We start from the raw sequence: 22,130 nt of genomic DNA on the forward strand, positions 1-22,130 counted from the left end.
AATTATAATATATTATTTTTTTATTTTATTATAGTTTTAAATATGATTGGTGTTTTATTATTATTATTATTATTATTATTATTATTATTATTATTATTAACCTTTTAGTCTTAGTTCTTTTCACAACCACAACTTAAATGTTTACATTCAAATATAACAATCATAAATCACAAATGCTTCATTATTTTATAGTCAATAATTTCTTAAAAGCATGAAAACATGAGAAAAGCATGAGATTTTTCTCTTCCTGTCTTGATTAGCATGTTGTTAACATGTTTGTAGCATGATTAACATGTTTCTAACACGATTAACAAGTTACTAGCATGTTGCTAGCATGATTAGCCTTTTGCTAGCATTTTTTAACGTGATTAACATGTTTCTAGCAGTATTAGCAAGCTACTAGCATGTTGCTAGCATGTTTCTAACATGACTAGCATGTTTCTAACAGGATTAGCAAGTTACTAGCATGTTGCTAGCATGTCTTTAGCGTGGTTAACGTCACTAGCTTGTTCTAGCTGGATTAGCATGTTGTTAACATGTTTTTAGCATGATTAGCAAGTTAGTAACATATTGCTAGCATTTTTTAACATGATTAGCATGTTTAAAGCAGGATAAGAAAGTTAATAGCATGTTGCTAGCATGTTTTCTAACATGATTAGCATCTCACTAGCATGTTGTTAACATGTTTCTAGCATGATTAACATTTTGTTAACATGTTTTTAGCATGATTAGCATGTTGTTAACATGTTTTAGCATGATTAGCATGTTGCTACCATGTTTCTATCTGGATTAGCTAGCATGTTTCTAATGTGATTAACGTGTCACTAGCATGTTGTTAACATGTTTCTAGCATGATTACCATGTTGTTACCATGTTTCTAGCAGGATTAGCAAATTACTAGCATGTTACTAGCATGTCTTTAACGTGATTAGCATGTCACTAGCTTGTTTCTAGCTGAATTAGCAAGTTACTAGCATGTTGTTAGCATGTTTCTAACGTGATTAACATGTTTCTAGCAGGATTAGCAAATTGCTAGCATGTTGCTAGCATGTCTTTAACGTGAATAGCATGTCACTAGCATGTTGTTAGCATGTTTCTAGCATGATTAGCATGTTGTTAACATGTTTTAGCATGATTCGCATGTTGCTACCATGTTTCTAGCTGGATTAGCTAGCATGTTTCTAATGTGATTAGCGTGTCACTAGCATGTTGTTAACATGTTTTTAGCATGATTAGCATGTTGCTACCATGTTTCTAGCTGGATTAGCAAGTTACTAGCATGTTGTTAGCATGTTTCTAACGTGATTAACATGTTTCTAGCATGTCTTTAACGTGATTAGCGTGTCACTAGCATGTTTCTAGCTGGATTAACATGTCACTAGCTGGATTAGCAAATTACTAGCGTGTTGCAGCATGTTTCTAACATGATTAGGATGTAAACGTTTTTTCTGATAACTCCTTATGATGGTGGTAATGGGTTAGTTAGTTGTTTTGACTCATAATTGCATCATGTTGTTAGAGAGCGTCTTTCTCCATTGACAGCCATTCAAAATGATCTGTGTGTTAAAACGCATATAACAATCATAAAGTTTCATTATTTTACGTGTTTCAGTGTTTTATCAGTGACTGTTTTTTCTTTAGCAGTTTCTTAAAAGCATGAAAAGAGATTTTTCTCTTCCCGTCTACAGTCTTTGTCGTCAGATTCAGGACTCTTTATGTCAAGCCGAGTTGTAAGGTGAGCATTTCACGCATTTGATGCATTAAGAACATCATGTTGGGGAATAACAAATATTTGGAATATGTAATGAACGATCTCCTCTGGCTTTTGCGCAGTAGCGGGTCATTTTGTTATTCTGCAGCATCTGCTTTGGCGAGTGACCTGTGAGACGTCTCTGGTTGACATTTGACAGGAAATGTCATTGCTTAGAAGTGCACTTCAGCTCTGCTCATATGATTATATTTTGAAGAACAGACTAGAGAAAAGTGTTCGGTGTGTGTCTGATTCACTGTTTGTTCACAGGGTGAATGCTTTTCACCGAACAAACACGTAAGTATTTTCTATGAATTTGATGGTGTGTAATTCCACTCTCGTTGCTGTGTGACTGTAATTGTCAAAGTGATCATTAATCTCCTCAGAGTCTTGCTGAATAAAACAGCTTAAACCAGCATGAAGCTCTTAGTTGATAGTGTGGTTTGATGGTCTGATTAAGCTCAGATACAACTAAACCAAATAAGAGCATCAGATCTGTTTCGTAGGCTTTGATCGTGTTTTTCTTTATTGCGTTTTCTAAGATGAATTTGCAAGATATAAACTCAGAAATTCAAGTTATGAACTTGCAATTGTGAGATGAAGTTAGAATTATGAGACATTATAAAGTCAAAATTGAGATATTGTAGAGTCACAATTATGAGATATGAAGTCAGAATTGCGACATTAAGTCAGAATAATGAGATATAAAGTCACAATTGAGATATTATTAGGAATTACAAAAAAATAAAGTTAGAATTGAGATATAAAGTCAGAATTACAAGATATAAAGCCAGAATTGAGACATTATTATGTAAGAATTGTGAGATATTAAATCAGAATGTTGATATAAAGTCAAAATTACAAGATATAAAGTCAGAATTGAGATATTATGAAGTCAGAATTACGAGATATAAAGTCAGAACTGTGAGATATTATTAAATCAGAATTGTGAGATATAAAGTCAGAATTACAAGGTATAAAGTCAGAATTGAGATATTGTAGAGTCACAATTATGAGATATAAAGTCAGAATTGCAAGATATGAAGTCAGAATTGCGACATTATTGTCAGAATAATGAGATATAAAGTCAGAATTGAGATATTAGGTCAGAATTACAAAAAATAAAGTTAGAATTGAGATATAAAGTCAGAATTGAGACATTATTATGTAAGAATTGTGAGATATTAAATCAGAATGTTGATATAAAGTCAAAATTACAAGATATAAAGTCAGAATTAAGATAGTCAGAATTACGAGATATAAAGTCAGAATTAAGAAATAAAATTAGAATTGTGAGATATAAAGTCATAACTAAGATATTATCAAGTCAGAATTATGAGATATAAAGTCATAATTAAGATATTAAGTCAGAACTGCGACATATAAAGTCAGAATTGAGATATTGTAGAGTCACAATTATGAGATATAAAGTCAGAATTGCAAGATATGAAGTCAGAATTGCGACATTATTAAGTCAGAATAATGAGATATAAAGTCAGAATTGAGATATTATTAGGTCAGAATTACAAAAAATAAAGTTAGAATTGAGATATAAAGTCAGAATTGAGACATTATTATGTAAGAATTGTGAGATATTAAATCAGAATGTTGATATAAAGTCAAAATTACAAGATATAAAGTCAGAATTTAGATATTATTAAGTCAGAATTACAAGATATAAAGTCAGAATTGAGATACAAAATTAGAATTGTGAGATATAAAGTCAGAATTAAGAAATAAAATTAGAACTGTGAGATATAAAGTCAGAATTGTGAGATATAAAATCATAACTAAGATTTTATCAAGTCAGAATTATGAGATATAAAGTCATAATTAAGATATTAAGTCAGAACTGCGAGATATAAAGTCAGAATTGAGACATTATTAGGTCAGAATTACGAGAAATGAAGTTAGAATTGAGATATAAAGTCATAATTACAAAGTATAAAGTCATAATTGCGAGATATAAAGTCAGAATTGTGAGATATTAAATCAGAATAATGAGATATAAAGTTAGAATTCCGTGATATAAAGTCAGAAGTACAAGATATAAAGTCTGAATTTAAATATTAAGTCAGAATTACGAGATATAAAATCAGAATTGAGATATAAAATTAGAATTGTGAGATATAAAGTCAGAATTGCGAGATATAAATTCATAAATTATATATTAAATCAGAATTACAAGATATGAAGTCAGAACTTTATTCTCAGAATTACAGGGAAAAAGTCCAAGTTGTGAGATAAAAAGGTGCATTTATCTTTTTTTATCAGCATTCCACATGTGACTGATCACTAGAACATGGAACATAGAAACAGACTCATTATTTAACTTTATACAGTGCAGTTTTTCCAAGCAGTGTTCTTATGTGTCTAGGTTATTGTGATTTGGGTTGTTAGTTGAAGTTAAAGAGGACGTTCACAGGTAAGTTTGGGCTTGATGTTTGTCTGAAGAGTCTATTTACAGTCTCACGATCCCGTCTCGCTGCAGGCATCCAGACAGGTGGCCATTAGCTCATGATGGAGCCGATGAAGGCTGTCTGCACAGATGACTGCCTCCTAGTTTGGGCTTCAAATGTCATTTTCTCCGCTACATTTCTCAGCCCCCGCAGACCTGGGCCTCTGTACCAATTTAGACGTCAACCCTTGACATTTCACAGATTTTCCACAACCCTGAGTCACCCGCCCACCCCGGGCCCAGCGGATCTCCTGTTGGGAAGAAACAGGGGGTTTCTGGCCATAGGAAGAAGGGTTGATCCGCATCAGGTGCGGAGGGTGAAGGTCACGCACCTGTCATCTGCGCTTGGTTATCTGAGTAATTGCAGTCATCCAGACTCAGTGCTACAGTAAAGGATCGAACCTCCCATTTAATAACGGAGTGTTTCAAATACAAGTGTTTTGACTGTTAAGCCTCTCATGTTCTGTGAACATTATCCTACACCACAATAGAAATTTGTCATTTTTTCCTGAAAGTAATTAAAATTCCCACCAGTGTCAATTTGCACTACATCTTGCATGATTGTTATTGCATACATGGCATTATGTTATGGAAATGATACAGGTGGAAATTGCACAATTCACAGTGCCAACTTTATATTTTGACTTTATATTATGCAATTCTGACTTCATATCTCACAATCCCAACATTTTTCCTCAGAATTGTTAGTTTATCTCACAATTCAAACTTTCTTACAATTCCAACTTTATTTCTTGCAATTGCAAGTTTACATCAGGTAATTCCGACTTTATATCTTGCGATTCCGACTTTATATCTTACAATTCCAACATTTGTCCTCTGAATTGCTAGTTTATATCTCACAATTCCGACTTTATATCTCACAATTCCAACATTTTTCAGAGAATTGCAAGTTTACATCATGTAATTCCAACTTTATATTTTGCAGTTCTGACTGTATATCTCACAATTCCAACTTCATATCTTGTAATTCTGATTTTATATCTTGCAGTTTCAGCTGTACATCAACTTTATATTCAACGTTTTTCTTAGAATTCCGAGTTTACATCACGTAATTCCGACCATTCTGACTGTATATATCACAATTCCAACTTTATTTCTTGTGATTCTGACTTTGCGTTGCAATTCTGATTTTATATTTTGCAATTCCAACTTTGTATCTCACAATTCCAACATTTTTCCTCAGAATTGTTAGTTTATATCTCACAATTCCGACTTTATATCTTGCAATTGCACGTTTACATCAGGTAATTCTGACCTTATATCTCACAATTGCGACTTTATATCTGACAATTCCAACATTTTTTTCTTCAAATTGCTAGTTTATATCTCACAATTCCGACTTTATTCAGACTGTACATCATGTAATTCTGACTTTGTCTTGCAATTCTGACTGTATATCTCACAATTCCAACTTCATATCTTGTAATTCTGATTTTATATCTTGAAATTTCAGCTGTACATCAACTTTATATTCAACGTTTTTCTCAGAATTCCAAGTTTACATCACGTAATTCCAACCGTTCTGACTGTATATATCACAATTCCAACTTTATTTCTTGTGATTCTGACTTTGCGTTGCAATTCTGATTTTATATTTTGCAATTCCAACTTTATATCTCACAATTCCAACATTTTTCCTCAGAATTGTTAGTTTATATCTCACAATTCCGACTATATATCTTGCAATTGCACGTTTACATCAGGTAATTCTGACCTTATATCTCACAATTGCGATTTTATATCAGACAGTTCCAACATTTTTTTTCTCCAAATTGCTAGTTTATATCTCACAATTCCGACTTTATGTCTTGCAATTGCAAGTTTACATCAGGTAATTCTGACTTCGTATCTTACAATTCCGACTTTATATCTGACAATTCCAACATTTTTTCTCCAAATTGCTAGTTTATATCTTACAATTCCAACTTTATTCTGATTTTACATCATGTAATTCTGACTTTATGTCTTGCAGTTCTGACTGTATATCTCACAATTCCGACTTCATATCTTCATATCTTCAATTCTGATTTTAAATAGTGCAATTTCAACTTTATATCAACTTTATACCAACATTTTTCTCGAATTCATGTAATTCTGCCTTTATATCTTGCAATTCCAACTTTGTATCTTGCCATTCCGAGTTAATATCTCACAATTCCAACATTTTTCCTCAGAATTGTTAGTTTATATCTCACAATTCCATTTTTTTTAAAAAAATCTGAGTTTACGTCACATAATTCCGACTTTATATCTTGCCGTTCTGACTGTATATATCACAATTCTGACTTTATATATTGCATTTGAGAGTTCACATCTCATAATATCAACTTTATATCTTGCAATTCTGACTTTATATCTTGCAATTCCGACATTATATCTCACTATTCCAACGTTTTTCCTCAGAATTGTTAGTTTATATCTCACAATTCCAACTTTACATCTTGCAATTGCAAGTTTACATCAGGCAATTCTGACTTCATATCTCACAATTCCAGCATTTTTCTCAGAATTGTGAGTTTACGTCATGCAATTCCGACTATATGTTATGCAGTTCTGACTGTATATCTCACAATTCTGACTTGATATCTTGGAATTCTGACTTTATATTTCACAATTCCAGCATTTTTTCTCCGAATTGCAAGCTTACATCTTGTAATTCTGATTTAATATCTCATAATTCCGACTTCTTGTAATTTCGACTTTATATTTTGTAATTCCAACTTTATATCTTACAGTTCTGCTTTCATATCTTACAATTCTGAAAAAAGGCCAAATCCTAAGATAAAAATTTGTAAATACCTTGTTTAGTTTTTAATGAAGTTCCAAACGTAGGTTTGGGAGGAGCCTAATCATTCAGTCCTGTCAGTCATCATTACAAGCCTATGTCAGCAGCTCTCATTGCACCATCCCAGCCTCTGTTCTTCCGGCATCCCTCCACCTCCCCTTCTCCTCCTCTGTTTCTGTTATTCTCCCTCTAGATAATATCGCAACGGGGGGGTCGAACTCTGCGCTCAAGCCGAGCCTCAGGTTCGAGCCTCCATTAAGGACAGCAAGCCAAGTTTGTTTACCATTGCCCATAAGGACTGGATGGGCAGGCGAACTTGTGAATCCTGTAGTGAAAACAAGTTGCAATAGTCACATGACATTTACAGCTGGAAGCTGAAAGTGAGTCGGCAGCAGAACCGAACGCCCATGAGCAGAGATGGCAGACTTTATCTAATGTTCTTCAGCAGCTGCCATTGAGAGTAATGTGAATGCTGGTGGTCAGATCTCTACAGGTGAGACACAGATCTATGACTGAGGATCTAATTCAAGAAAAAAGTTAGTAATACAGATAAAACTAGCTTTAGTTCTCCAATACATTAATCATGCGGTTGCATTAATGAGGCCTTTTTATACCCAAGGGTTGCTTTTTATTAAATCTAAAAGTATGCAAAAACTGTGAAAATGGTATTTAATTAGGTGTTTTTAAGATGTATAAAATGCCAGCTGTGAAATTATTCCATTCCATTTTTTAATCCAAAAATGTGTCGTTTGCACCATGTGGAGTTATCAAACAAAATGCATAATTGGAGATTTGGTGGAAATGACATTCTAGCAGAAACATGTATTCTCAAGTGGTATCAGTCTGTCTTATTGGTCATTTGCTGCTTTCTGAGGTTTATTTCCCTTTTTAAATTCACAGAACATGACGTTGTTGTAAATTTCACAACGACGGTGCAACACTGACACCCGGCGGGCAATAGATGTATTTCACACACGCTTCATCCCTGTTATCCACATTTTCATCATCTCACCAGGTATTTCTCAATATATTGGATGAAATATTAAATCAGTTTTTTATTAGTCAGTAATATTAGTTCATTTATCACAGTAGCACAGTCTGATAAACACGCTTCTCCTTATCACTGAAAATGACTCACACTCATGCCTAAATGTAAGATTCATATTTGAATTGCATATGCATTTTAGATTCATTTGGACAGTTTCAACATAAATTAACAAACTTAATGTCATGCATATTTGTCAGTCAAACAAACCAGCTTTCTGCATTTTAAAAAATGGTGTAATTAACTGTTTGTTGCCTACATGTATTTATCAATTTAGTTATTTAATAAGCTAATTAGTCAGTGCATTAACAATCTTAAAATCAATAAATTCAATTCATAATAAAAATATAGGATGCTTTCTGTCATTTGAATGTTTCCTTTTTTCATGACAAATACAAACTTTTTTTGTGCTCATGTTTTGAGAGCATTATTAATTTTCATTACTATAGCTCACAGTATGATAGCAGTTGTTGATGAAGTCTAAGCATTGAAACAATAAACTCCTTTTTATCATCATTACTTCATCTCCTGCTCATACCTGGCTTTCTCACTCAACTTCTTGGCTAAAAGAAGACAGGTCATTCAGTTTTGGATGTTTCAAAATGTCAAGTGAGCCTTCCCAGAACATTATGAGAGCGTTCTCTGTCATCCAGGACAGTTTCTAACCACATTGTTTTTATAAAATATAAATTTGGCTTCTTTAGAAAAGACAGAAAGGAGTCAGAACTTAGCAGTGTGTTTTGGTTATGTGTGTGACGAGAGTGCTGCGGATGTAAGTATGTATGTTTGTCAAAAGTGTGTTTGTTTAAAGTAAGGAGGTGCAATGACATGCACTGGATTGCACAAGATTTCCTAATATGTGGAAATTAATAGTTCATATGGTTCAGTCAAAGCCAGTTTCTGACCTCGCATATAGTTCAGGCTGTATTTTTGAACTGGTTTGAGTTAACCTGAATTAACCCGGCTACTATGTTCCAAAAATACAGAATACAGTATTCTTACTTAGGTCTTGTTGGTCAAGATGAACCACTGTAGTATTTTTCTGTGTGGTTAGTCTTAGTAGTGCTATTTGTCAATCAAACTGTTCTGAAACTGAAAAACACGTCTGTTAATTACATGGCAGTTAAAATGTCAGTTTGGAGAGGACTAACGTATATTTGCTTAGTTTCACTTCCTTGTATCTTTCAGATATTGCTGTGCTGTTTATGAGGAACAATACACCAAATATGAAGCATAATGACTCATTGAGCTCTCCAGGGATTCAATGAACTCATCTGTGAATGTTTAGAGACTATGAATGATTGAGACGCACAAAATCAAAGCTGTTTTTGTCAGTATGTGATGAAATGCTCAAGGCGGATGATGAAAATACTAAAATAACACTTAAATCTCCTTTTCATTCCTAGGAATCGTATTAATTTGAGGCTCATCGAGTGTCTGCAGGGTATTTCAGCATGTTTAGTCTCACATATAAACTGTCAGATGAGAAAAAATGTATTAATTAAATAGTTTTGTGCTTAAACATTAACTGTAGGAGTATGACTCGGCAAGAAGGAATTGCCACACAGAGTCCTAGGAAGTTACTTATTGACTTTGAATTGCTTTTTACTTTGTCTATTCTTGTGTTTTTATTATTAGGGCCCGAGCCCTGAAAGGGCGAGAGCCCTATTGTTTTTCGAAGGATTCTTCTTCTTCTTCTTATTTATTTATTTATTTATTTATTTTTTTTTTTTCAAGGTTTTGGGGGGTTTTGGGGCCCTTAACATGCTCAAAAACTCTTGAAAATTGGCACACAGCTTGGAATCTGCGGCCATTAGGACGCCCCAGAGGCTGGGACCCGGGCGTGGTACAGGGGCTCTACTACTTTTTAAATCTTGATGTATATCCCGCACATACTTGCACATATACATATGAAACTCGGTACACATATAGATCTCACTGAGCCGAACAACTCACGCACTCTGTGTCATGAGCTAATCCCAACAGGAAGTGAGCTATTCAGGGCTGTTTAAAAAGTGCATGCTCTGGAATTTGATATACTAATCCTAGGTTTTTTACCCAACTGCCACCAAACTCGGTCAACCTGATCTGAAGACATTGGGGATGAAAAATTGTGAGGGGATTCTTGATATCTCGAACGGTTTGGCCGTGGCGAGGCGTTGAAATTATGGCGAGAAATGAGAAACAGGAAATGGCTAATAACTACTGCACACATTGTCTGATTTGGATGAAACGTCAGAGGTTTGTTCATTGTATGATGTCGATCACATAGATGTGACTATTAGGAGTCACAGTTATAGCGCCACCAACTGGCAACAGGAAGTGTGTCTCTTTTAAAAATGCTTTGATATCACATGGTTAATTTTACCCGATTTGCTTCAGACTTCATCAGAATAATGTCAAAACAAGGTCGATCAGAATCTGTAAAGGGGTCGTTGATACATTAAATGTTGTTGTCATGGCAACGTGTCAAACTTTAACATTTGTTTCCTGTGTTTTTGGGGCACTTAATAAGGTTGGATTTTCATGAAACTCAACACACACATCAGTATTAATGACAGTTAGACACTGGCAAAAGGTCATAAATGGGCGTGGAGGAGGCGCTCTATAGCGCCACCTTTTGTCAAAAGTGGGGTGGTTAGTTTTAGCTACAGACACCAAACTCGGTATGTATATTGGTCTCATCAAGCCGGACAACTTTCTAATTTACATCCATTAGCTGCGACCAACAGGAAGTCTGCTATTTTGATTTAAATGTGGATTTTTGTAAAAATCAGGCTATAAATAAATTCATACTCCTCCAAGCAGGAATAAGTAGGTCACACCAAACTTTGTCAACATGATGCCAACATACTGAAGATGTTAAATTGTGAGCAGATTTGGGATATCTTGAACGGCTGATTTATGGTGATTTATTAAAGTAGCAGTAAAAAACATATCCATAATCTTTAAAATGCAGCATCCAAACACTTCAAAACTTTTTACATACATAGAACTAGTCATTCTGAGAAATAAATGCTTACTTCCATCGATATAAAATAATCAACAAAAAATAGACAATTAAAAAACTATTAAACATCTGCTCTCACTCTAACTCTCTCACTCTAACTCTGTGTCGGGGGAAGGGATTAAGTCTGTGTATGTGTGTGTGTAAGTGTGACTGGGGGTTGTTGAGTGGCTGTGTGTGTATGTGTGTGTGTGTGTGTGTGAGAGAGAGAGACTGAGAGAGACAGAGTGCATTTAAAGTGCATTATCCTAACTCTTCACAACTTTTTACATATGAAAAACAAGTCATTCTTAGGAAATGTGTTTATCATGTTTTCAGAGACTGCAAAAACATTTGAAATATCACACTTGTAAACTGGCAGATGAAGACCAAGGATGAACACAAGATGACCTCATAGGATAAGGAATCTTTTTAACCCTAATCTCATTCTCACTGTATCAGAACGGCTTAAAAGCATTTTGATTTTAACCCTTTCATTGCTGTAACCCTTCAATCCAAACTGGTACAGGGATACTGTTAATGCATGTGCCCGCTGGGCACCGTTTTTCTGATGGCACCAGGGTTGCGGATGCACTGGCGGCGAGGGCCCGTCATCGCTGCTTGCAGCTATATTTATTATTATTTTACAAATGCTTAACCCAACAGATGTTGTTATTTGTATTTCTCTGCTTTTTATGTCTTTCTCAGACCTTTGTAAATGTAAAATGGGCTTCTGACATTTATTTTCAGTGCTGTAACAGTCTAATAATTGAGATCTTTTTATTTTTTAATTAAATTTTAAAAAATGAAATTCAAATTTTTAATTAAATTAAATTATTTATTTACAGTAACAACTTATTGAATGATTATGGAAGACGAATCTCAATTTTGAGTCATCTTTAAGTCGTTAGTGTTTTTCGAAGTGTTGGTTTTTGTTAAACTGCATGGAAAACTCTAAAGGTCAAGTGTTGGGAAAAGTTACTTTCAAAAGTAATGCGTGACAATATTGCATTACTCCCTAAAAAGTAACTAATTACGTTACTTTTTATGGAAAGAAATGCATTACATTACTTTTGCATTACTTTTTTAAATCTGGGCGGGGCTTTCTTGTCTGTTTTTTATATAAAAAGTTATATTTTTGGCAAATGTAAAAGCCCTTTCACACCAAAAGCCTCAGGCTGAAGGAAAAGTAAATTCAAGTCTATACAGCAGAACGCTGAAGAAGAAAGAAAAAAAAAGTTAGTTTATCTTGAGTAATTTTTGCTTATTAGTATGACTGAAAATCAGCAGCAGAGATGTTGATTAATAAAATGGGATAAAATACATAAAGAATATTTGCATTATTTAACATTTAATTATTGCAGGTTTGCATCATATTCTGAGTTGCATTTCACTATTTTTATTCACTTTGACGAATACTCGAATATACAAGTCTATTTTTTTGTGTTTGAGATGAATTAATGCATGTTCACATTTATTCTAGAACTAAAGTAACATCTTCCGATTTCTCTCAACATGGGGACAGATAAGCTTTCAATCAATAAATGGGAAAAAAAGTAACTGCCGTTACTTATTTGAAAAAGTAACTAAGATATTTTCTTGTAAATTAAAAAGTAATACGTTACTTTACTACACGGTAAAAAAAAAAAAAGTTTAAAAAGTTTAAAAAAAGTCATGCTGCCTTAAATTTTAAGTTTAGTCAACATTAAATATTAAGATTGATTGACACATATTGAATTATACTTTCAACCTCTATAAAAACAGTTTTAGATGTTACCGCATCAATCATTTTTTCAGGTTGCTTTTCAAAACATTTTGCGTAGGAATTTTGCAACCAGTACTGACACTTAATCTGATATTTCACACTCCATTTCATGCACAGATGACATCTGTGTTCACTAATCACTAACTTCAGGTGTCAAGCAGAAATGTGATGTTATCAAATGCTTTTCTGTCAGCACTAGCGATGAGATCAAACCGCTAAGAACAACTGTTACAGTCCAGTGAACACTCATGAACACACATGAACACACACACACTTTTCAGTTTGATATAAAGTTTTTATTTTCACATTTCAGGGTTATTTCTCAGTAATGTGATTAGATACTGACAGTTTTTTTTATATGCTCTAAAAACATTTTCTTAACATTCTGGTTTTGTTACAAAAAAAAAAAATATATATATATATATATATATATATATATATTTATTTATTTTTTGAATGTTCTGAATATTTTTTTTTAAATGTTTCAAAAAATGTTTTCTTGGTTTTGTGCAAACATTCCATTGTATCGTTTTGCAAACAGTACAGAAGTGTTACTTTTGAATGTTCTCTGAATGTTCCGAAACAAGTAACATTTAAAAAAAAAAGTCCAACTAAAATGTTTCAGAAAAAAAGAATGTTACACAAAATTCTGAGAACATTCCCTTTTAGCTGGGATACTTTATATACAGCAGAACACATTGAATCAAACAGTTTCTGCATTAATATACTGTATGACCTCAGACTAATCAAGCTTTTAAAAAATGATAAAAGAACAGAACAGACAAACTTACTCATGTCCTTGATAAGTAGTAATAAAACACATGTTTATGTTGCTGAGAGCAGTGTTCATTTCCAGTCAGTAAAGAAACCAATCCAAAACAACACTGTGCAAAACAATAAAGCAGGACTGCGAGATAGTTAACACAAACACACACAGATATTTGGGTCAGTGCTGGACGAGTGCATTCCTGCTAGATGACTAAGATGACTACAGTCAGTATTGCCCTGTTACAACACAAACACAGAGCAATGCTGGTCAGAATGAAACTTACATGAAGGGACTAAGTGTAAATATGAGACCAAGCAAGTGTTGTTTTGAAGTTCAAAGCACAATCCCAGATAACAAATACATGTTTTAAGAACACATTGTTAACATTACCATTAAGGGGAGACACTGCAGGCACCTGGTAAGTTTGAGATTTTGGGCTTTTTGTTTTTTCACAGAAAGTGTTTTTTCAGAGAAGAGTTCCGATGCGAAACCCCCTAAAAGCCATCTCGGTCAAAAATGAGATAATGATACTGAGTGAATGTTCTCGACATATTATACGTCCATCAAATACTTTTACTTCAAACTCGCTAAAATCCCAGCCTCAGCCCAATCAGAAGTACCGGTGCTTATATAGAAACCTATACATCACAGCCTCATAAAAATGCAAATTTGTATTTTCTAAGTATTTTCTGAATTACGGAGTGACAAAAATTCCCTCTGGAAAAACTTGACTCTAATGTCAAAAAAAAATTAAATAAGAATTTTGAATCTTTCATCCAGTGTTTACTAGAAATGTATGCAAATTAGTGCATATTTCATTAAATAATGCTACATTTGCATACTTAAACCTAACATTTTAGAAAACTTGTAATACAAAAAAAATGCAATTATTAATGTAATCAATCAACAAGGTAAGGAAGGTGATAACTATTAGTAAAAACATTTTTTACCCTATTCACCTGCAGTGTCTCGCCTTAAGTAATGAAAACATTATTTGTTTAAATGTTTACACCTGTTGTTTATTGTTATCTGAACGTTACGTAAGTTGCGAAGGGAACATTTCATTCTATCATTTGGGAAACATGAATGTTCTCTAAAACTACACAGGTAACAAATGTAGGTAATAAAAGGTAATAAAACGTAAAACTTAATTTCAACTTAAAAAAGTTAGTGTTTGTGCTGCCTTAAAATTTTAAGTGTACTCAACTCAAATACCCACGTTTTTATGTAGCACAACTTAACATTTCATGTTGACTAAACTTAAAATTTTAAGGCAGCACAAACACTTTTTTAAGTCAAAACTTTTTTTCTAAGTTGTAAAATGTTAAAATGTTGTCGTGGTTTGATTGCTATTTAACGTTTACAAACTGTTTCTTACAATGTTGCACTGTTAGCTGGGTAATACCTAATTAATGTTTATTAATAGTTAGACGACCATCCAACTAAAACATTTCAGAAATAATAGGTTCAAGGAATGATGACATTTGTACTAACCTTTTCAGAGTGTTATTAAAGACCAGATAACATTGAACAGACGTTCTATTAAAGTTATTGGAAGGTTTGTTTATAACTTTGAAAGAACCTTGTCAGAATGAAAAAACTTACTAAACACTTAAAAAAAAGTTGTTTCAACTTAAAAAAGTAAGTGTTCATGCTGTTTTAAAATTTTAAGTTTACTCAAATATCCACGTTTTCATGTTGTACAACTTAACATTTCATGTTGACTAAACTTTTAAGGCAGCATGAACACTTACTTTTTTAAGTTGTTTTTTGTTTGTTTGTTTGTTTTTTACAGTGATGGAACATTGTTAAAATGTTAAAATGTTGTCATGGTTTGATTGCTATTTAAAGCTTACAAACTGTTTCTTACAATGTTGCAATAACTTTTCACCCAAAAATAGCATTATTTGCACAGTTTTTTTTAATATTGAATAAGAATGTTAAAATGCCATTTTTGTCATGATTAGAATGTTATTTAGATGTTACAAAAATTGTAAGTGAATATTTTCTCTCATCGTTATGAAGAACATATATCAAATATTAATAAAGTTAATAACATTAGTAAAAGTTGTGAAAATATTCCCTGTTAGCTGATAGTAACTAATTAATGTTTAATAATAGTTCTCCAATATTTCAGAAATAATAGGTTGCATGAATGATGATATTTGTACTAACCTTTTCAGAATGTTATTAAAGACCAGATAACGTTGATCAAAAGTTCTGTTAACGTTATTGGAAGAAGGTTTGCTTCTTCAACATCCACCACTTCATTCAGATTCATAATAAACTCAAATTCACACTATATGTTTAATGTACATCTTTTCTTTGGTTATGTACTCTTTATAACACACTACATATGCACATAGGCCGCTGTATGAGTTTGTTTTACAGCGTGTAAAATGTCAAACATGACGTGCAAAGCTAAAGCAGGAAAGGATGTAAAGTGTTTGGACAGAACATATCATACATTATTATTTGAGGTTCACTCATGTTTGTTTTATGTTCTAAGTGTTTTGGACAAAATTACGTTTACCTTTTACTTCAAAAACACTTTGGTGTTGGTCTTGATATGACGCCTTCAAAGCAATAATAATCATGTTAAAGCATAAGAGAAACTGGCACAATTTTAGACTATTTAAGCTTTGAAGGATAAGTTTGCCAAATTTTAACCAACTCTGAATTGTTACTGTATCAGTAGTATAAGTAAACACAGTGGGTGTTTGCTTTTTCAGTGTGACCTGTACAAGAAATCCCCCCAAAACTACAGAATTTACTTGCGCATTTTTATATTCTCTAGTCGTGTAGCACCGATTAAAAAATATATTTTTACTGCATAGACAGCCAAATTTTAATAAAAGCTTATCTTGTCAGTGATGATTTGCCCCATTAATAGATGGAGACATGTCAGGAAATGTTTGCGGTGGTTTGAAGTGGATCACCCACATAAGAACACGGCATGTGTGAGCCTGTGCATTTTATAGTTTTGTTTGTTGTATTTGCTACCATCCATGAAAAGACACAACGGCAGCTACGAAGATCTTGCTTTGAATTGACAGCTGTTAAATGCTCTTCACTGGTGTTGCAATGAATGCTCCTGCAAAAGCAGAAAAACAACATAAATCACATATAAAATGCTGATTATAGACTCAGATTTCATCTGGATGTGATCGTCATAGAGCTTTTAGACCAACATCAGGGTGCAAGAAGAGTTCACATACTACGCCTAAGAGCTTCTTTCCAAAAGCTGCCATTTAGTTTAATTGCATCAAGCAATTAAGCGTCGCAAAGAAAAAAAAAGCACATACTTTTCGCCTGATGTCTATTCCTGCATGTAATTCCCACGTATACTGCAGCGATTGTGAGCGCAATGAAAAGAAGCCCGCAAACTGAAGACGTCACAATGAGGCTCTGGACGTTCGGATCCGGTTTTGGCATTTGCTGTTGTTGTTCTGCAGAAACAACAGAAGATCATTATATATTTGTGTTAGAGTAGTGAAGTGGTGTTCCCTGTGGTCTTCAGGTTCCATAGAAAGCTTTCTTTTGGATGCACACCCTGTATCTGAAATACAGATACTGAAATACTCAGCACGGCAGACAAACTGTGAGTCAAAGGGCAAAACCATGGCTGCCGTTCCCAAGGAACAGATTGATAAATAGATAAAATGAACATCTTCACGTCATTTGTGAAAGTAAAAGAAAAAATATTTTTCTTATTTCTTAGAAATATGAGATATTATAAAGCCAGAATTGCAAGATATAGTCTGAATTATAAAGTATTATATATTTGACTTATATATAAATCAAAATTCTGAGATATTATAATGTCAGAATTACAAGATATAAAGTCAGAATTACAAAATATAAGTGCAAAATTGTGAGATATAAAGTCAGAATTATGAGATATTATAAAGTCAGAATTATGAGATATTATGAAGTCAGAACTATGAGATATTATGAAGTCAGAATTATGAGATATTATAAAGCCAGAATTGTGAGATACAAAGTCAGAATTATGAGATTTTATAAAGTTAGAATTATGAGATATTATAAAGTCAGAATTATGAGATATTATGAAGTCAGAATTATGAGATATTATGAAGTCAGAACTATGAGATATTATAAAGTCAGAATTATGAGATATTATGAAGTCAGAATTATGAGATATTATGAAGTCAGAACTATGAGATATTATAAAGTCAGAATTATGAGATATTATGAAGCCAGAATTGTGAGATACAAAGTCAGAATTGTGAGATATAAAGTCAGAATTATGAGATATTATAAAGTCAGAATTCTGAGATATTATGAAGTCAGAACTATGAGATATTATAAAGTCAGAATTATGAGATATTATGAAGTCAGAATTATGAGATATTATGAAGTCAGAATTATGAGACATAAAGTCAGAATTATGAGATATTATGAAGTCAGAATTATGAGATATTATAAAGCCAGAATTGTGAGATACAAAGTCAGAATTATGAGATTTTATAAAGTTAGAATTATGAGATATTATGAAGTCAGAATTATGAGATATTATAAAGTCAGAACTATGAGATATTATGAAGTCAGAATTATGAGATATTATAAAGCCAGAATTGTGAGATATTATGAAGCCAGAATTGTGAGATACAAAGTCAGAATTGTGAGATATAAAGTCAGAATTATGAGATATTATAAAGTCAGAATTCTGAGATATTATGAAGTCAGAATTATGAGATATTATAAAGTCAGAATTATGAGATATTATAAAGTCAGAATTATGAGATATTATGAAGTCAGAACTATGATATTATAAAGTCAGAATTATGAGATATTATGAAGTCAGAATTATGAGACATAAAGTCAGAATTATGAGACATAAAGTCAGAATTATGAGATATTATGAAGTCAGAATTATGAGATATTATAAAGCCAGAATTGTGAGATACAAAGTCAGAATTATGAGATTTTATAAAGTTAGAATTATGAGATATTATAAAGTCAGAATTATGAGATATTATGAAGTCAGAATTATGAGATATTATAAAGCCAGAATTGTGAGATACAAAGTCAGAATTATGAGATTTTATAAAGTTAGAATTATGAGATATTATGAAGTCAGAATTATGAGATATTATAAAGTCAGAATTATGAGATATTATGAAGTCAGAATTATGAGATATTATAAAGTCAGAATTATGAGATATTATGAAGTCAGAATTATAAGACATAAAGTCAGAATTATGAGATATTATGAAGTCAGAATTATGAGATATTATAAAGCCAGAATTGTGAGATACAAAGTCAAAATTATGAGATTTTATAAAGTTAGAATTATGAGATATTATAAAGTCAGAATTATGAGATATTATGAAGTCAGAATTATGAGATATTATAAAGTCAGAATTATGAGATATTATGAAGTCAGAATTATGAGACATAAAGTCAGAATTATGAGATATTATGAAGTCAGAATTATGAGATATTATAAAGCCAGAATTGTGAGATACAAAGCCAGAATTATGAGATTTTATAAAGTTAGAATTATGAGATATTATAAAGTCAGAATTATGAGATATTATGAAGTCAGAACTATGAGATATTATGAAGTCAGAATTATGAGATATTATGAAGTCAGAATTATGAGATATTATGAAGTCAGAATTATGAGACATAAAGTCAGAATTATGAGATATTATAAAGTCAGAATTATGAGATATTATGAAGTCAGAACTATGAGATATTATGAAGTCAGAATTATGAGATATTATGAAGTCAGAACTATGAGATATTATGAAGTCAGAATTATGAGATATTATAAAGTCAGAATTATGAGATATTATAAAGCCAGAATTGTGAGATACAAAGTCAGAATTGTGAGATATAAAGTCAGAATTATGAGATATTATAAAGTCAGAATTGTGAGATATAAAGTCAGAATTATGAGATATTATAAAGTCAGAATTATGAGATATTATAAAGTCAGAATTATGAGATATTATGAAGTCAGAATTATGAGATATTATGAAGTCAGAACTATGAGATATTATAAAGCCAGAATTGTGAGATACAAAGTCAGAATTATGAGATATTATAAAGCCAGAATTGTGAGATGTAAACTTGCAGTTTCCCCCTTGAGTAAATGTGCTTCCACAGTGCTAAAATGAGCATCCTTGACGAAACAGTTATTAATTCAAAAGAATGAAATGACCTACAAATCCTAGGTTTGGCTTTTCATTTCATGTAATTTCTTTGAAACACAACATTTATTGGTTAAGTTAATTTGCTCAGCTGTGTGATGTTATGTTTTTATGCAACTTAAATAAATGTTATAGACTACATATTTTAATGTTATACTGCAGGGCCATTAAAAAAAAAACAAGTGAACACAAAAATGCCAAATAAAAACATATAATTTTATTTATAAGCAACATAATTTATGTATGTAATACGCACAATAAAGGGCAGTGTGAAATAAATGCACACATACTGACCTGTGATGTCCAGATGGATTTTTTCATGTCTTAAAGGCGTTGTCTTATAGTAACACTCGTACAGTCCTCGGTCTGACAGACGCACTCTGTGAAACACAAGAGAACAGTTTCCTGTCAGATTCAGCTCTGTCCTGTTCCTGTACTCCGGTGCCGTTTGCTCGTCTTCTTGGTTGTCATCTTTGTAGTAATTAACCACGAGCGGCTTTTCACTGGTGACCTTCTGCCAGACCAGATACGGAGGCCAGTCAGGAGGACACTTGCAGGGAAGAGAAGCTGCTTGTCCAGCCATGGCCTTAACGTTAATATCAGCGCGGCCTGTGGAGAAAAAATTTTTGAAATAAACATCTCAAAGTCAGTCAACAGTTTGAAACAACAGGTTTAACTAATATGATACTGTAGCGATACCAGATAACAGGTGCTTTGAGATTTATAGCATGAGTGATTCATCAGATAATAACATACTACTGTGCATGTTCATACAGTGGTACTTTTTGGTACTTTTTGGGGGTGTGTGTGAGTGTGTGTATCTGTGTTTGTGTGTGTGTGTACCAACCATATTGTAGGTTCATATTTGTACCCAGAAGTGTGCTAAATCTGTCAAAAGCTCCTCATGTGTAAAAACAGTATAAAGTAAAAGTTTACCTATCTATCCAGTTGATTTTGTGTTGCTTATCAAATTTATGAACACATTCAATAACCAACTAACCAAAAATATATGAAATATAATACAATAATTAAAAAAAAATGTGTTATGTTGTATTTTTTTTAATATATATATATATATATATATATATATATACACATTCAAACCAAAATTTATTCAGACACCTTCAACATTTCTCACAGTATCACAGTTTATTCGCTATAGTTTAGAAAATGGTAATAAAAAAATATGTACGATGAAATATGTGTAATATTTTTAGATGGAAAATAAATACTTTAAATTAATAAATACTTCCTTCAGAAAGCTTTCTGAATAAAATACGACTTCGGTCATATCGCCCATCACTACACAGTTCTATAAACAAATCAAGTATTTCAGTATTCAGTTGTCGTTTTCAAATTGTTTGTGATTAATTTTATAGTTAAAGTTTTTGTATTTTTATTTCTTTTTGTTTCTTTTTGTTTTTTTTGTTTTAACAGTTATCACTGTTCATTTGCTACAGTTTAGAAAATGGTAACTCAAGAGTTAAACTGTATCAGAACAAAATTTCTTGATATTATCAGACAACTTTGAAAGAAAGGTATGTAACAAAACACAGTCATGTCAAATCAGATTTTTGGTCCCAAATATTTCTCAGTTTTACTGGTAGTCCACTGTATGAAGAATTTTTGGGTATAATATATCACAGTTTACTTTATTTTGCTATACTCACTTACATAAATGAAATATAGTGTTCTGCAGGCACCAGTAGATATAAAGATATAATTTAAATATATATAAAATACATATAATAAAAATAAATGTATACAATATGTAATTAAATATAAAAGTTATATATATGTCTATATGGCATGGTTTTGCATTTGTTTACATTTAAAGGTTGTTTTATGTATCCATTTATCTATGTGAAACCTTGATTATATAACGATACTCACCACTGCAGCAGCATGTCGACAACAACATGAACACAGCTGAAAACACTCTGAAACGGACAGATCGCATTCCAGGGACAGAAGTCATCCCGGTGCTTTTCATTCAGTCTGTTCGAATTTAATTAGGTCCATGTGTTTCTAAACAAACCTAAATGTGTAGCTCCAGTTTCAACTTGACCTTGAGCTGAGGTCTACATTGTCCCTGTCAGCGATGTTGTTCATGAGCACTGTTTCACTGACTGAGCCACGCACAATTTCACTTGCACAGAAAATGCGCTTGAAAACGAAAGTATTTACACTGTATTTGCTGTAACACACACTTATGACTCCACACCCGCCTCCCTGTGGACGCACAGACATTCAACTACATAATGCATTACAATGTTGCGTTACTTGGTAAAAAGTAACAGCGTTACATAGTTACCGTTTATGGAAAGTAACGCGTTACGTTACTTTTGCGTTACCTTTAAAATCTTGCC

At 32.5% G+C, this 22,130-nt stretch overlaps 1 protein-coding gene and 1 long non-coding RNA gene across 2 annotated transcripts; one reads left to right on the forward strand and one right to left on the reverse strand.

Annotated features, from left to right (window-relative positions):
• The first annotated feature begins 7,114 nt into the window (after positions 1–7,114).
• On the forward strand, positions 7,115–11,407 carry LOC127177462 (uncharacterized). Its single transcript, XR_007829231.1, has 3 exons — positions 7,115–7,507; positions 7,915–8,029; positions 9,248–11,407. It is a non-coding gene; the product is annotated as an uncharacterized LOC127177462 (long non-coding RNA).
• A 2,581-nt stretch (positions 11,408–13,988) lies between these two features.
• Positions 13,989–21,986, reverse strand: LOC127177330 (myelin-oligodendrocyte glycoprotein). Its single transcript, XM_051129608.1, has 4 exons — positions 21,655–21,986; positions 20,056–20,370; positions 16,885–17,028; positions 13,989–16,673 (listed from the first exon to the last, which is right to left on the reverse strand). Exons 1-4 carry the CDS (start codon positions 21,752–21,754, stop codon positions 16,639–16,641), a joined length of 594 nt encoding a protein of 197 aa, XP_050985565.1. The 5' UTR covers positions 21,755–21,986; the 3' UTR covers positions 13,989–16,638.
• Between the last annotated feature and the right edge of the window lie 144 nt (positions 21,987–22,130).

This window comes from Labeo rohita, chromosome 1, assembly GCF_022985175.1.
Source record: "Labeo rohita strain BAU-BD-2019 chromosome 1, IGBB_LRoh.1.0, whole genome shotgun sequence".
In the NCBI taxonomy this organism is placed as follows: domain Eukaryota; kingdom Metazoa; phylum Chordata; class Actinopteri; order Cypriniformes; family Cyprinidae; genus Labeo; species Labeo rohita.